General features: G+C 36.2%; 1 protein-coding gene across 10 annotated transcripts in view; it reads left to right on the top strand.

The window, feature by feature from the left end:
* CDK14 (cyclin dependent kinase 14) overlaps positions 1-17,900 on the top strand; it is a 772,185-nt gene that overhangs the window by 313,265 nt on the left and 441,020 nt on the right. For all 10 annotated transcript variants that reach the window (XM_074266573.1, XM_074266570.1, XM_074266566.1 and 7 more), the window contains one exon: positions 13,453-13,698. In XM_074266573.1, coding sequence (XP_074122674.1) covers positions 13,453-13,698 — 246 coding nt within the window. The remainder of the gene's footprint in view (positions 1-13,452; positions 13,699-17,900) is intronic.

The raw sequence follows: 17,900 nt of genomic DNA, 5'->3' as shown, positions 1-17,900 counted from the left end.
TTTATAGATAGGAGGTGAAAGCTTAGGAGTTCTAGATTGCACCAGCCCATTCTTTTGACTTGTTTTGATGTCTAGGTAAAGAGATATGAGTTGTCAACTCATCTCTTCCTGAAGAAGGAAACCCAAGACGCATGAAGGAGAATGGCTGCTTCAAGAAGATTTCTTTAGATACTGAAAGCCTATTATCAGACTCTTTTAAGTGAAATTGATGAGTTAAGAACCTGCTTCATTTACTTAAAAGCTTGACTTCTTTGAAGTGCAGTGTGGAGTTTTCTTTCAACTAAATAAGACAGTTAATGACAGCAATATAGTGAAGTAATGACTTTAAAAAAGTGTGACCACTTCTTATTTTCTTTTCATTAGATGTGATGACAAAAAGCACCCGTCACCTTTTTAGTGAGCTTTTGATTTCATTTATAGTGACAGATTATTTTAAACCTTTTACAATGATTCTATGTGTATTGGGGGAAAAAATTCTTCACTTTACAAGTCAGCTTTCATTAATTGAGTGATCTTAGAATAGATATAAGATGCAGATAATCATTTCTCCATTCTCTTCTCTTTTCCTTTTGGTTCTATGCAGGAACTAAAGCTAATATTTTTTGAATCACAGAGTTTAAATGAGAAGGTGCTTATCTTAAAAAACAAATATAGAACCTAGAAAATTATACCAAATTTTGCCTGCGTGTTCTCAAGATTACAGGTTTTTATCTTGGCTAGGAGAATGGTTTTTTAGTTTTTAAATAAGCCTCTCAGACTTGTTCATACCTTATATTTCTGATGTCCTAGGGGAGTTTAGAAGGCTTGAGATAATGATGGAAACTTTGAAATCACACATCTCTTGTGTTTGTCATTATATCAGTAACTACTAGCTAACTGTGCATCCAGATTTGTTATCTTAATTGGTTTCTTCAGCCTTGGTTACAGTTTATGAATACTGCATCTGGGAATGGACCATATAGTAAGAGAATTGCGATAAGCACAGCTTTCAAAGACCAGCTGTTATTCGTCGTTGTTGTCGTGACCCCATTTGAGCTTTCCTTGGCAAAGATAGGGGACTAGTCTGCTATTTCCTTCTGCATCTCATTTTACAGATGAGGAAGTTGGGACAAGTGGGGTGAAGTGACTTGCTCAGGATCACACAGTTCAGTAGTATCTAAGGACAGATCTGATGAATCTTGATTCCAATCCTGGTGGTCTGTCCTCTGTATCACCTGGATGCCCTACAAAGAGCAACACCCAACTGCTCCATTTCTGCCATTGTTTGATAGGCATAATGATAGAGCCATTGGTGTCATTGAGATAGGGAATACTAGGAAAGATAAAAACAATCTCTGAATTTAAGGATTGTGGTATAATGGAGAGACAACGTATAAATATCTGGGTATAAACAAGGTGAGAAAAAGTAGAGATAATCTTTGAGGAAGGCCCTTAGTATTAAGGGGGAGTAGGAAAGCCTTCTTACAGAAGGGAGTATCTGAAAGGCATCTTGAAGAAAGCCCAGAGAGGTCAGGATAATGAAGAGGGAGAGCATTCTGAATATCTGGGACAGATGTATCATTCCCTCAAACTTCATTCCCTTGACTTCCTACCCGTCTTCATGGAATTCCAGGGTGATATAAAGCTGGAAAAGGAGAGATATGATGGAACAGAAAAATTTTTAAATTTTAAATTAAAATTTTAAAGAGCCTTAATTGCCAACCAGAGGCGTGTGTGTATATCTATCTATCTATCTATCTATCTATCTATCTATCTATCTATCTATCTATAATAGAGGTAGGTAATAGGGAACCCCTGGAGTTTATTGAGTAGGGGCCCCAGATCTGTCCTTTAGGAAAATCCCTTTGATAGCCCTGTGGAGGATGGATTGATATAGGGATAGACTTGAGAGTGTGGGGACTATTATATATAGTTCTAAGAGCACCCATATCTGAAACCAGAGATATAGTAGTTTAAGTTCAGCTGAGGTGATTAATTTTAATATTTTTGTTAATTTTGAAGTTTGTTGAGCAGTATTTATGTATCTGAAGGATGTGAAGTTTTTCCCCTTTTTAATAGGGAAGCTTCATGCATGCATTTGGAATAGTGAAACTAAAGAGAGACAACAGAACAAACATTTGCCAAACATTTATTGCTCTTTTCTGTTGCCACTTTACTTATCTTTCTTACTGTCACTTGGCTAAAGGGTAGCCTCCCTTAGAAAAATATCTCAATAAAGGGCAGTCTGATCCATCTCCTCTTTGACAGAAATACTTTCTTTTAAAAGATAGATTAAAAATATAATTTCTTTTTATTTTTCCAAATACATGCAAAGATAGTTTTCATTATTCACCTTTGCAAAGCCCCTGTGCTCCAAATTTTTCTCTCTCCCTTCCTCTCCCTTGGACAGCAAGCAATCCAGTATAGATTAAGCATGTGCAATTCTTCTAAACATATTTCCATATTTGTCATTCAGCACAAGAAAATCTGATCCAAATGAAGAAAACAACCACAACAACAGAAAAAACCCAGGCAAATAAACAAAACAAAAAAGATAAAAATGCTATGCTTTGATGTACATTCAGTCTCTGTAGTTCTCTTTCTGGATGCAAATGATTCTTTCCTTCCCAAGGTATTGGAATTGCCTTGAATCACTCATTGTACAGAAGAACAAAGTCTATCCCAGTTGATCATCACATAAACTTATTATTTCTGTGTACAAGGTTCTCTTGGTTCTGCTCACTTCACTTAGGATCAGTTCATGTCAATCTTTCCAGGCTTTTTTGAAATCAGCCTACTCTGCATTTCATATAGAAGAATAATACTCCATAATATTCATATACTGTAATTTACTTAGCCATTCCCCAAATGTTGGACACCCACTCAGTTATCAGTTTCTTGTTAGTTCCAGACCCTAGAGTGACCTAATTAAAATTCACCTTCCATGCAATGATCTTTTCCCCTGTTATGGCTGCTCTGTAAAAGGGCTGTTAAACATTTTTTGCATATGTGGTTTCTTTTCCCTTTTTGATGGTCTCTTTGGGATACAGACCCAGTAGAGACACTGCTGATCAAAGTTTGATAGCCTTTTGGTCATAGTTCCAAATTGCTCTCCAGAATGGTTGGATCAGTTCACAACTCCACCAACAATGCATCAGTATCCCAGTTTTCCCACTTCCCTTCCAACATTCATCATTATCTTTTCCTGTCATCTTAGTCAATTTGAGAGACATGTAGTGGTCCCTCAGAGTTGTCTTAATTTGCATTTCTCCAGCAAATAGTGATTTAGAGCATTTTTTTCATGTGTCTAGAAAGGGATTTAATTTCTTAATCTGAAAATAGATAAATGAATGAATAAAACATTAGTTTAGCTGTAATATGTGCAAAGTATTGGGAATTCTTTTAGAAATATGATAGTCCCTGCCCTCAAGGAGCTCTTGTTCTAATTAGAACATCAGCATAGGGAGGATTTTAGCTGCAAGTCAGTGTACAGTGGGTAAGCAGATGTTAAGGCTTTTTCTTTAATGTCATTATTTAATGTCACTGTTCCCAAGGCTTTTGTGGGGGTTCAGTGTCCCTGGCTTTTCAGGGTACAAGAAGAGATGGGATTTAAGACAGCAGTGAAGTTTTGGCTTGAGGGGCACATGGTGTTGCCTTCTTCCCCCTTCCTGGGCTAAGGTGGTCTGCTTGCCTGGTAGGCCCCTCTCCACTAGGAGTTATTTCCCCAAACATGTATTGGGTACTTAATATGTGAAAAGAATTGTATGGAGGTACCAAGAGGAAGGAAAGGCAGCCAGTGCTCCAGGGAGTCTACCATTTTAGCAGAATTTCTTAGCTTTTTGTATTTGTTTCAATTTTTCATCCTCTCGTAATTAGGCTGAATTACTGTTTATCAGGAGGAGGTAATATTTGAAAGCTGTGAAAGGTGACATGACACATTACAATAAGTCAAGGGACACTGGTTTAGACCTCCTACTGAATGCCAAGAATCCTGAGTAAATTAATGCCATTTGTCAGGTACCTATAAGTCTTGAATTTTTAGCACTAGAATCTAGAAGAGAAGAAGAAAGAAGAAAAGAAAGAAAAACAATGTCCTTAACCTCAAGTTTAAGGTTAAACGCCATGTTTAGTTTATATGGGAAGACAGATATTCACTCAAGTCTTACCCGAGGGCCTCCTCCTGGTGTTACAAATGCTTCTGTGTTCTCTAAAGTTGTTTCCCAGAATGGGGATGCAGGCAGTCAATCTGCTAGCATTCATTAAACTCTTACTATGTGCCCGGGCCCTGTGCTAAGTACTGACATATTCTTCCAAAGTGTAAAGTCTTCTGTATGTGGGTCCTGTGTTGGATTATTTGACCCTAGAGCAACCTAATTAAAATTCACCTTCCAGGGAATGATCTTTTCTCCTGTCATGGATGCTCTGTAAGGTTTTGACTATCTAAGTACCAGTACCACTTAAAACATGGATCTCTGAAATTTTAAACGAATGAAGTACAAACTAAAGCATATATATGAAAATGCTTCCTTTTTGCATTCTGTTGAAAAAACATCAAATAGAGACTCATTTGGCTGGAATTTATTCATTTGTTCCACCTAGTCTCACCAATGATTCTTTATTGATATAGAAATACAATGAAAATCCACTTTCCTTCCTCACCAAAAACACTGAAAAAGCAAGAAAAACAAAACTTGTAACAAATATATGTGATCAAGTGAAAAAAATTCCCATATTGGCCATTGCCAAAAAAAAAAGGGGGTCTTACTCTGCATTCTCAATCCATCAAAACTTTTCTAGAGGTGGATTACACGTTTCATCTTGAGATCTCTGGAACTGTGGCTGCTCATTGTGTGTTGATCAGAGTTCCTGGGTCTTTCAAAGTTATTCATCTTTGCAATATATTTGTTAATGTATAAATTATTCTCCTGGTTCTCCTTCATTCTGAATCAGTTTGTACTTAACGGGTTCTCTGAAACAATTACTTCATTTCTTAAAGCTCAACAGTACTTTATTACATCCATAAGCCATTCTTTAGTTAATGGGCATCCACACATACCCATTTTATTTCCAATTCTTTGCCACTACAAAAAGAGCTGCTACAAAAATGTTTGTATATATGGGTTCTTTCTCCTTTTCTTTCATCTCTTTGGGGATCACTAAATCAAAGGATATGTATAGTTTAAGAGCTTTTTGGGGATAGTTCCTGATTGCTTTCTGTTATGACTAGACCAGTTTATAGCTCTACAAACAATATATCAACGTATAAATTATCTTTTCTTCCTTTTTTTTTTCTATGCAGACTCCATTCTATTTGTGTTATGGTTATTTGTAAACATATAGCTATCCCTCCCTGCTACATGTAAACTTCCTAAGGTTAGGCAGGGATCATGTTTATGCATCTTGTATCTACTCCGAAATGTGACCTTTGTCTAAACTTTTAATATTTAATTATACATTTATTAAACATTGAGTGGGGAATAAGATGGTAGAGCAGTCATACTAGCAAGGGGTTGCTAAGACAAAGTCCCTTGGAAGAGGTAAGGTTTAAGGAAGGTTTTGATAAAAGTGTGAGACATAAATGATCAGAAAGAGAATGATGGGATGAAGCTAATTGATTATAGGGAGAAGAGCAAGGATCATGAATTTCAGATACCTTTAGATTTGACTTAAGGGAATTCAGATGCCTTTAGATTTGATTTAGATCTTAGAAATCAGCTATTTTCACCTGTTCTTAAAATATGAGGTTGCTTAGCTTGTTCAAGGTGAAGAGCTCAGTGACAGACCTGGATATCAGGTTTCCTGAATGACCCTCTTTCTAACACTTCTCAGAAGTCACAGAATTAACCTTTTTTATTTTACCATTTCCCTTGTAACAGAGGTGACAAGTCGATTTGTTTGGGTAGGGACTCTGTGTCAAGCGATAACAAGAAATGAGAGTGGTAATGTGGAAATCCCCAAAGACCAGACCAATTTAGATTCAGTGTCCTAAAGCATTAAAGTAGATGCTGCAAGCACTTCAATAGGGAAATTTCATGTCAAAATCAGATTTGTGGACAGTGTTCCAGCAGAAGGGAAAAGTGTTTGGAGAATGGCAATGAAAGGAACCAAGGAGATGTGCTTTAACAATCTAGGAAAAGGATGATAAAGACCAAGACTAGGGGTTATAGCTTTAGGTGTGCAAATCTGAGATACACGAGGACAAAAAGAATTGGGCAAGACTTTATACTTGATTAATGGGAAGAAGTGAATAAAGTCTAAGATGACTTTTAAAAGTGTGAAAAATCAAGAAACCAATGGCATCAGTGATAATGGTATGGGTGGAGAATTGGGAATGAGTGTGTACCATAGAAAAATGGTGTTTAATTTATAGTGTTAATAAGAGTTTGAGTTTTTATGGATAACTGAAAATAGAGAATTATATACATTTCACTTTTTGCCCCTAGGTTTTAAGAACTAGGATTATCCAAAATCAGACATTTTTCTCCCTTCCTTTAACTAATATCTAAACTGTAAATCTTAGTCATTATATGGTCAGCTCTCTCTCTCTCTCTCTATCTCTCTCTCTCTCTCTCTCTCTCTCTCTCTGTCTCTCTCTCTCTCTCAGCTCTCTCTCTCTCTCTCTATCTCTCTCTCTCTTCTCTCTCTCTTCTCTCTCTCATCTCTCTCTCTCTCTCATAGTCTCGTTTGTTTTTTTGGTATCAGATTTGTTACATAGCAGTTAGAGAACTGGCTTTGTAGTGCTGAAGATCAAGGTTCAAATCTTACTTCTGACATTTTGACCTGCGATGTTGACCAAGGCTCTTGATTTTTCAGCCATATCTGCTATTATTATTATTGTTATGCCTATATAGGTGTTATAATAATGATGATGACAAACCTATGAAGTTTAAAGGCCTTATCCAAGAAAGGGGGGAATAAGGCACTATGCGGTGTTTTTTTTTGTTTTTTGTTTTTTAATGTGACCTTTCCTTCTTCCTTTATCTTATTCAGAATTGTAGGTCCAGTAAGAATATGTCTTGATCAATTAGTATAAATAGTTTAGTGACTCCTCTATTATGCTTTGATATTTTTTAGTGTGACTAGGCTAGCTCACACTAGCTATTTTTATTCCAATTTTTTTTGGTATCTTATCAAATTTAGTGTTTCATGAATATTTTTTAAAAAAGGAATTAAAGGGGTAGTTTGTTGTCTTTATATGGCAAGAAGAATATATAGCATAAGCTATCACTTTGATAAAATACTGATCATGCTTACGGGTATTTTTTTTTAATTCTTCACATATCTGAAGTCTTCTATAGTATTTTTAAAAGAAAACCTCACCAGATATCTTGCATGAAGAAAAAACTAATGTCTCTTTGGTTAGAATTAATTAGAATTCAACTTGAAAGGAGCAGTTCATATATAGAATTCAGGATAAACTGGCTACTTAATATTTAATTAAAAATAAGCCTTTGGTTTCACTAACTTGCATGCGTTTTCTCCTACTTGCTGACTTTTTATTCTGTATTCACCAAAGATGTGAAATATTTTTTCTATTGTAGAATTAATCACACATTAAAACAAACAAAATACCCCCATACCTACTACATAACCACCCTTTTCTTTTTTTCTTTTCTTTTCTTTTTTTTTATTAATAGTTTTTATTTACCAGATATTTGCATGGGTAATTATTAGAGGGATTGGGAATTCTATGGAGCGGTTCATAGTCATCTCCCAGAGTTCTTTTGCTGGGTGTAGCTGGTTCAGTTCATTACTGCTCTATCGGAACTGATCTGGTTCATCTCATTGTTGGAGAGGGCCCATGTTCATTAGAATTGATCATCATACAGTATTGTTGTTGAAGTATATAACGATCTCCTGGTCCTGCTCATTTCACTCAGCATCAGTTCATGTAAGTCTCTCCAGGCCTTTCTGAAACCATCCTGTTGGTCTTTTCTTACAGAACAATAATGTTTCATAATATTCATATACTACAATTTATTCAGCCAATCTCCAATTGATGGGCATCCATATCGTTTCCAGTTTCTGGCCACCACAAAGAGGGCTGCCACAAACATTCTTGCACATACAGGTCCCTTTCCCTTCTTTAAGATCTCTTTGGGATACAAACCCAATAGCAACGCTGCTGGATCAAAGGGTATGCACAGTTTGATAACTTTTTGAGCATAGTTCCAAATCATTCTCCAGAATGGCTGGATGTATTCATAGTTCCCAAGAATGTATCAGTGTCCCTGTTTTCCCACATCCCCTCCAACATTTGTCATTATTTGTTCCTGTCATCTTAGCCAATCTGACAGGTGTGTAGTGGTATCTCAGAGTTGTCTTAATTTGAATTTCTCTGATTATTAATTATTTCATATGACTGGAAATAATTTCAATTTCTTTATCCAAGAATTGTCTGTTCATATCCTTTGACCATTTATCAATTGGAGAATGGCTTGATTTCTTATAAATTAGAGTCAATTCTCTCTATATTTTGGAAATGAGGCCTTTATCTGAACCTTTGACTGTAAAAATATTTTCCCAGTTTATTGTTTCCCTTCTAATCTTATCTGCATTAGTTTTGTTTGTACAATTTGATATATCAATTTGATATAATCAAAGGTTTCTATTTTGTGATCAATAATGATCTCTAGTTCTTCTTTGGCCACAAATTCCTTCCTCTCCCACAAGTCTGAGAGGTAAACTATCCTATGTTCCTCTAATTTATTTATAATCTCTTCCTTTATTACTAGGTCATGAACCCATTTTGACCTGACCTTGGTGTATGGTGTTAAGTGTGGATCAATGCCTAGTTTCTGCCATATTAATTTCCAATTTTCCCAGCAATTTTTGTCAAACATTGAGTTCTTATCCCAAAGGCTTGGGTCCTTGGGTTTGTCAAACACTAGGTTGTTAGAGTTATTAATTATTTTGTCCTTTGGACCTAACCTATTCCACTGATTAACTAGTCTATTTCTTAGCCAATACCAAATGGTTTTGGTAACCGCTGCTTTATAATATAATTTTAGATCTGGTACAGCTAGGGCCACCTTCATTTGATTTTTTTTTCATTAATTCCCTTGAAATTCTTGACCTTTTGTTTTTCCATATGAACTTTGTTGTTATTTTTCTAGGTCATTAAAATACTTTTTTGGCAGTCTGATTGGTATAGCGTTAAATAAATAGATTAATTTAGGTAGTATTGTCATCTTTATTATATTTGGTCGCCCTATCCAAGAGCATTTAGTATTTTTCCAATTAGTTAGGTCAAACTTAATTTGTGTGGAAAGTGTTTTGTAGTTTTGCTCATATAGTTTCTGATTTTCCCTTGGCATATAGATTCCTAAATATTCTATACTATCAGTAGTTACTTTAAATGGAATTTCTCTCTGTAACTCTAACTGTTGGACTTTGTTAGTGACATAAGTGTGCTGATGGCTTATGTGGATTTATTTTGTATCCTGCAACTTTGCTAAAGGTGTGGATTATTTCTAAGAGCTTTTTAGTTGAATCTTTGGGGTTCTCTATGTATACCATCATATCATCCCCAAAGAGTGATAATTTGGTTTCCTCATTACCTACTCTAATTCCTTGAATCTCTTTCTCGGCTCTTATTGCCGAGGCTAGAGTTTCTAATACAATGTTGAATAGTAATGGTGATAGTGGACAACCTTGTTTCACCCCTGATCTTAATGGAAATAGTTGCAATCTTTCTCCATTATATATGATGCTTATTGATGGCATAACCACCCTTTTCTGGTGAAACATAAAATAATTTAGTATTCTGGATTTTTTTCTTTTTTTTTTTTTTTTTTTAAACTCAAGGATGTTTGTCAGTAAACATTAAGCACTTGCAGTGTGTCAGACATTGTACCAAAGCATTAGGGATATAAAGAGGAAATAGACGTTCCCTGTTGTCAGGGAGTTCACAGTCTGATAGGGGAGAAATACATAAACAACTATGTAGAACAAAGTATATGCTTGATAATCATAAGAGGGGTTGGGAGAGGCTTGCTATGGAAAGTGGGATGTTAGCTGGGACTTGAAGAAAGCCAGAGAAGCCAAGAAATGGCGAAGAAGAGGCAGAATATTCTGGACATTGGAGATAGCCAGAGAAAATGGCTGGAATTGGGAAATTGAGTATTTTGTTAGAAGGAGAGCAGGGAGGGTAGTGCCTCTGGCTCATAGAGTAAATGAGGGATTATTTTAATGTTTGAGAAGATTAGAAAAGTATATGTAGGAGTGTAGGTTATGAAAGCAGAGAATTTTATATTTGATTCTGGAGGTTCAAGGGAGCCACTGAAATTTTACTGAGCTTGTCCAGGGGAGAATTGGCTGGATGCACACTGGGAACTGGATGAACTGCAGTGGAGAGGAACTTGTGTCAGGGAGAAGCTGTTGTAATAGACTAGGCATAAAGTGTTAATTTCCTGCAACAGTAGTCAGTATCAGAGGAGAGATGTTAAGGGGGTGACTTTGGCAACATGTGGATGTCACATAGGTTGGTATTCACCCAGCCTGGGGGCCTGGGAGGATGCTGGTCTCCTTAATTACAACAGGAACATTTGCAGGTGAGGAGGTTTTAAAGGGAAAGACCATAAGTTCAGTTTCGGACATGGTGAGTTTAAGCTATCTTTGGAATCTCTCCCTTTGAGACATTTGGCAGTTGAAGGTATGAGAATGGAAAAGTTAGGGCTGGATAAATAGAGCCAATTATCATTTGTATAGAAATGATGAGGGAGAAGAGAAGGGCTTAGAGCTTGGGGGAACATCCAGGGTTAGTGGGTATGGCTGGATGAAGATTTGGCAAAGAGGAGGACTAAGAAGGAGTGGTTGGATGAGTAGGAGGAGAGCCAGAGGATAGTGCAGGACACTAAGAAGGGTTATAGGAATCTACAGGAACCTGAGCGTAGAGAAGAATGAAGATTCCGAGAAGGCCATTGGGTTTGGCAAATAAGAGATGGTCAGTTACTTTGAACAAAGGACCTTAGCCACAAAAGGGAAGGGAGGAGGTGTAGGATGAGAACTAGCGGGTATAAGAGACCAGGTGAGGGTTTTCAGCATGGCCGTGCCTTAACATGACCATGCGGTCATACTCTCCCCATCCATCTGGATGTACAGCCCTCCTTCTCTATCTCCTGTTGCCTGCTTCCTAATTTCCATCTCTGCGAATCCCCTCCAGGGTCATGTTGAAGCTAGCCACCCCTTCCACTGTGTCCTCTGGAGTAAATGCTCTGAAAGTAACAAACTTGATTTCATCTTAAATCTTTTCCTTTATCCCTCTTCATCTTTTGATTCTTGCTGAGCTCTAGCTTTGTACTGATGACAGGGTTCCCCTGGCTACTCTTTCTAACTAACAGTAGTTTTTCCCCTACTCATTGGTTGAGATGGGGAAGATGCCATTTGCTCTCCCCCGCTACTTTCATGTTCTCTAACCTCTATCATTCAGTGACTTCTCATCCTTTGAAAGTCACTAAATCTTTATCTTCACTCAGTCAAAATTCTGTTCTTGTCTACCGAGTTCAAGGATTATAAAACTAAAATATAATAAATATTAATTACATATGCTTCAACTTTTTATTAATGGCCTGTAAAAAATCACTTAGCATTTTATATAGTGCTTTAGCATTTGCTATATCATTTGATCCTCAACTTTGTAAAGCTGGGTGCTACTATTTTACCCATTTTACAGATGAGGAAACTGAGACAGTTACTTCCTCAGGGCAAGCTGGTGAGTGTTTGAGGCAGGCTTTTAACCCATATCTGTACAGATTCCAAGTGTAGCACACTATCCATGGAACTCTCCTAGCCATCAGAGTTAGAGTACTAGGATTTAAACAGGGGAATGATAAACATAATGGTAATGGTGGGAAAGGAAAGAAGAGAGAGTTGAATGTCAAAGGATGTCAAAGCAGACAAAAAGAAGAGAGGAAGAAACAGGAAAGAGAATAGTTTAGTAGAAGAGGAGAATCAGATTTTTAACTATCTATTGAGGATTACATAGAATCATGAGGCTGGAGTTAATGACCACCTTCATCAAGCCACTCATTTTTATAGATGGGGAAACTGAGGTACAGAATAGTACTTGGCCAGCTGAGACTTAGGTCTTTTAAATCTCAGACCAATGGTCATTACACTATTCCATGTGCTTCCCCCTCCCTATTATTCCTAATTTTTCAATTGTTTTAATCAGCATTTTTTTGAGCAAAGCCTTTAGTCAGGATGGAAATAATTCTTTATGCTTCAACAGCAGTAAGCAAAGTACTATCTATCCAAGAACAGGATTAAATCTGGCATGGGGTTGGCTGGAACCTCTCCATTCCTGTAATGGAAACAGTTGGGTTTACCTAGATTTTGTGATATTTACTGAAATTTTTTTGTTTTTGTCTGTTTATTGGTTCATATAATTTTTTTTTCTCCCTAACTAGGCAATAATTATAATACATGAATTCAGTTCTCCATTTTTCCCCCTTAGGAATGACATGTGACTTCTTAATGGTTTAGAAATTTTTCCAATTGTAGTCAGATGGTAAGCCATCTGTACCATAGTTCAAGTCCAACCTTTCAATGAGGATGAATTAAAACGGTGATAATAGCATATACATTATGTTTTCTTCTAACTTGAGTTTTACATTTTAGATTTTACTGACTCTCTGGTTTAGTAGCTGGTCCATATACAGTCTTTATGTGAATGAACAATAAATGATTATAATAGACCCTAGAAACACAGCATTTAGATTTGGAACTATCCTCATTTACCTTCTTGACCAACAGATAGATGAAAGAATTCCTTAATGTTTACATATTTGACAAGGGGTTGTCGAACCTCTGTCAGAAGACCTACCCCTACCAATACTCAAGGCTGCCTATCTACTCATGACAACTTTAATTGTTGAGTCGGTTTTTTTTTTCTGACTTTAAGCTTAAATTTCTTTTTTTTATATTTTTAAATATTTTTAAAATATTTTATTTTTATTGTGTTATAAGCAGGTATAACTTTTCAAATTATGACTATGAAAAAAAATTAATAAACTTAAAGTGTGTATCCTGCTATATCTGAATACTTACTGTTCACTGGGCATTCCTTCTCCTGATTTTTGCATTCCTTTACCCACCTTCATGCTTTTGTTCAAACTGTTTTTATATCTAAATGTTCTCTTCCTCTTAGTAGAATATAAGTTTCTCAAGGACAGCGGATATTTTTCATTTCATTTTTGTGACCCATTGCTAGTCATAGTGCCTCATATGTTTTGCCTATTCAAAAATTTTTGTTGGGTTGCATTAATTTAAATGATATGATATCAAAATATTTAGTTCTATTGTGATGGGTGAAAGATGAAATAACTGAGGAAACAAAAGTTTGAGATTTCAAGCATATCAATTAAACAAAACCTGCTAATTGCTCAAGAACTCGAGACTTTTTTCATGTCCACCATCCTATTAAAAAGTTGACACTGAGGAATACTAAATTTAATTTGTTTATTCTTTCAGATATGTGTCACAAAGATGTCTACACGGAACTGCCCAGGAATGGACTCAGTAATCAAACCCCTGGACACAATTCCTGAGGACAAGAAAGTCCGAGTTCAGAGGACACAGAGCACTTTCGACCCCTTTGAGAAGCCTGCCACTCAAGTGAAGAGGGTGCATTCTGAGAACAATGCTTGCATTAACTTCAAATCCTCCTCCAGTGGGAAGGAATCTCCCAAAGTTCGCCGGCATTCTAGTCCCAGTTCTGTGAGTACTGAATACCTTGTTATCTCTGTCAACAGTAGTATTAAACTAAAATACTAATGATAGCAAACTACGTAGGGAATCTGGTGGTATTAAGAGTTCATTATCCTGCCTTCATCCAGCATGGCAGAGTGCTTGGCACATAGTAGGCACTTAATAAATGTTTATTGACTGACTGACTCTACCTATGAGTTTGTAAATGTTTTAGGAGAAAAATAGCAAAGAAAATGAAGATGCTTTATTCATTATCACCTTAGGAGCTTATAAGGAATGACTTGGAATTATGTTTTCCAAGGATTGCTTTCTCTTTGCCTTCATTTAGAGAATTTTCAATTATGAATGCTCTGGAATCAGAATTTCTTGGAGGGAAACTGGAATTAACCAGAATTGATGGGCAACCCAAATCACGGTTCAGTTTTGGATATGAACCTTTCCCGTGTTGTACTGCCTGGCAAATCACTGAACCTCTCTCCTGATCTCCTGGCTTCATGCATAAGATGGGGGGTTAGATTAGATGGCATCCAATATCCCTTCCAGTCACCCTGGAGAAACCAGAGATGGAGTGCAGGTTTTTCTGATGTAGGAGCAGCAAAAAGAAAAAAAAGAAAGGCCAGGGAAAATTGGACCCTGAAAGATGGGTCAGCAACACATGGCAGATGAGGTCCAGTGATGTTTGAATGGTAGGAACAGTGTTCCAAGGAGAGTGGGCTCCTCTTGTAGGTAGTTTCTGTCCTTGCTAACTTACCTGGCTATTCATTGGTATCTCTGCTGTCAGTGATGTCTTGGCAAAGATAAGCTTTCCTCTTCATCACAGCAGCTTTTTCAAATTTGACTTCCATTATTGAATTGAAAGAGCTTAGAGTCCTAACTCAACTTCCCCTTAAATGATGGGTTTTTAACTAACACCAATATTAAAATAAATTTCACCTGTGATTGGGAAAAAGAGACCAGGTAACAGGGAGTGGTGCCTAGCTCTGCAGCTTTCCTTTGAAACCTTGGGAGATTTCATCCTTTACACACCCAGTGAAGAGATGCTCTTATTTCAAATGATGCCTTCTACTGACATTATCTGCTAGAGCTGAAATCACTTGTTCTTTCACGAAATCTTGTTCATAAAGGTCACAAAGAACAGCCTATCCTAAAGTGGAATCTAAGGTTCTTCTCTACCATATCCCTGGAAATTGGCTATCTATCCTTGCCTTTGAAGACCTCCAGTGCAGAGAGAACTTGCTATTTCTCAAGACCCACTTGGCTTGCTTTTGGACAGTTCTAATCGATAATAAGTCCTTTTTTTATTCAGGTGAAATCTGTTTCTGTGGAGCTTTTGTTTATTTTTTCTAAATCTCCACAGGGTCCAAATAGAATAGACTATACAAATACCATACACATACACATTCCTTATGTTTGGGGCTGAATCTGAAATGTGACATCATTTTCAGACTCTACTTTCTGAACTCTAAGAATCCAGGTTTCTTGGTTCACTATGGGGTCAAACCATTTGGCTACACTTTTCCCCCCCTACAGAATTGAGAAAGCTATTAATTAGTGAATAGTATTGCAGAGTCCAGGGAATTCACAATGAATTGTGATTTTTATTTGAATTGACACACTCTTAAAACCGTTCTTAGAAATGCAGTACAAGGATGAAGTTTACACTATAACTTGAGTGCTCAGTGGTTTTCAGAAATTTGTGTTTGCTGTTCTTATGCTGTCATTGGTAATCTCAAGTGGTAATATGGGAAAAAACCATTAACTTTTAAGAAATTAAAAATTGTGTGGTGCAGATTAGAATGGGGTTTTGTGAAAACAAGGAATAATGGGGTTTTATGACTGCAAAAATATTGTCTCTAACTACAATAAGTAATCACCCTTTTGTCCTTCAGTCTTATTAAGGAGGAATCCTTTGATTAAACAACAAACACTTAAATACCTATCATGTGCCAATACTGGAATTTAATGATGATATTTTCCCAAAGTAAATGTTTTGGAAAATATTTTTAAATGGCACTCAACTCAAAAACTGACATGTATAATCCAATTAGGCTTTTAAAAATCATTCAATGAAATAAAATAAAGAAATATAATTAGAGAATCATGGGACCATGGATTTAGAATTGAAAGGGACCAGATAGCCCAATTCTGTCATTTTGTAGATAAAAAAAAATAAGACCTAGAGAAATTCAATGATTTGTGGTCATACAGGTAAGTAAATAATAGCCAGACTGGTATTTGAATTATGACTCTAAATCTCATAAAATAAGTTTTTTTCTAAAACTCCATGTGACTCCATTCTTATGATAGTAGTATTATTGTGTTTATACCTGATTTCTTCCATTTATTTAATGCATTTCCTTTCTATGGACTGTCTGTACAATGGAGTTTCCAGAGATGATAGAATTCTCTTTATTTAGTCGTTGTTCAGTCCTGTCTGACTCTGTGCAACCTCATTTGGGGTTTTCTTGGCAAAGATAACAGTATGTTTTGCCATTTCCTTCTCCAGTTTATTTTACACATGAGGAAATGGAGGCAAATAGGATTAAGTGACTTGCCTAAATAGGATTAAGTGACTTGCCCAGACTCACATAGCTAGTAAGTGTCTGAGGCCAGATTGAATGCATGAAGATGAGTTTTCTAGGTCTAGACCTTCTCTGGCATTTAGTAAATGTTCTATTATAGGTCAGAGCCAAGAGGGTGGCTTCTGTATTAGGATATCCAGGGCCTAGACTCAGACCACTTAGCCACAGGGAACTTCAATCCAATCACATAAGGATCAGAACTAAAGCTCAACTCTAGTGGGTGAATTAGCTACATTTCCATTGTCTATACTAATATTTCTTTCCATTGGGGTAGACAATGAAGAGTTTCCTGTTCTTTTATTCTGAGAAAAAAAAAAATTACTCTCCTTTTACAACATGCTATATTTCTGTAAAGTTAGTGACAGCTTGTATTCTTACTGGTGTTTCTCTTTTTTTTAACCATTTATTCTTCTCCAATTTTTATTCTTAATATACTGTCCTGAGAATGCAGTGTTAAATAAAGAAGTATTGAGTAGAATGCCTGTCCATGACATTTTCTTCTCTATTCATATCATATTGTCCTTGGGAGCTAAAAGTATTTGTTTGAATGATTTTTTAGAATTTAGAATCATTTTTCCAAGAAGGTCAGAAATGGGCCAATAAAAGTTGAAAGTTGTATTTTAAAAGCACAGAAGGAAAGCTTCCCATTTTGAGCCATCTTGAGCCTTCCTTCTTTGTTTAGCCTAAAAGGATAGGATAGTTGCACTCCAGAGATGTTCCTGTGCAGTTAATGTTTTGTAGCTCAGAATGAAGTTGGATACACTTTTGCATGTGGGAATAGAAGGTCGGCTTAGAAGATTACATGGACACGCTTATTTTAGCATCTCCGAGGTACTCTTTATAGATTAGGATAACTTTTACAAGGATTTTTACATTTTTTAGTAGTTGGTGTGATTGATCTGGAAATTAGAGTCGATTTCCATAACGCCTACATACCAGTTTCATAGGACAAATAAAATTGATTGTTTTCACCACCACATGTGGCAAAATATTAATTTTCTGACACATCAGTGTTAATGGAATGTACTTTAACTAGAGCAGTTAATGCATCTGAATCCATTTAATTAGATAAATAGAGTACTTTGGGCCATCAGCATTTTATCAATTGCAATTTTGAACATTTCCTCTGGTTGAGTGGGGGTGTTTTTCTGAGAATATTTCCTCATTTATCTAATTTTCTCATTTTATTTTTGTTGAAGCAATAAAGCTTAATTAAGCATGGCTTTGAATGAAATGGTTGTTAAATACATCAACTCTTGTGAAATGCAATTAAATGAAAATCTGTAATTCATATATATATATATGTGCATATATAAATATATATACACATCCCCATATACACACATGTTTATATGAACATCTATATGATGGCCCAAATTAATATACAACATATATGTATATACATATATAAACAAATGAAATATATATATATATATGCAAAACACATATATGGCTATATCAATATCTATACACACATGCATATTTCCTTAGTAGTGTGAGATTTTATGCTGGAAGGCCCTTAGATATAGATAGTCAATCCATTGATTTCATTTTAGATGTGAGTGCAGTGAGACCCAGAGACTTTTGAGTAGTAAAGAGTGGACCCAAGATTGAAATCAAGGTTCTGAA

The sequence above is a fragment of the Sminthopsis crassicaudata genome, chromosome 5 (genome assembly GCF_048593235.1).
Source record: "Sminthopsis crassicaudata isolate SCR6 chromosome 5, ASM4859323v1, whole genome shotgun sequence".
NCBI classification, from domain to species: domain Eukaryota; kingdom Metazoa; phylum Chordata; class Mammalia; order Dasyuromorphia; family Dasyuridae; genus Sminthopsis; species Sminthopsis crassicaudata.
This window is presented reverse-complemented; position numbering and strand designations above follow the sequence as displayed.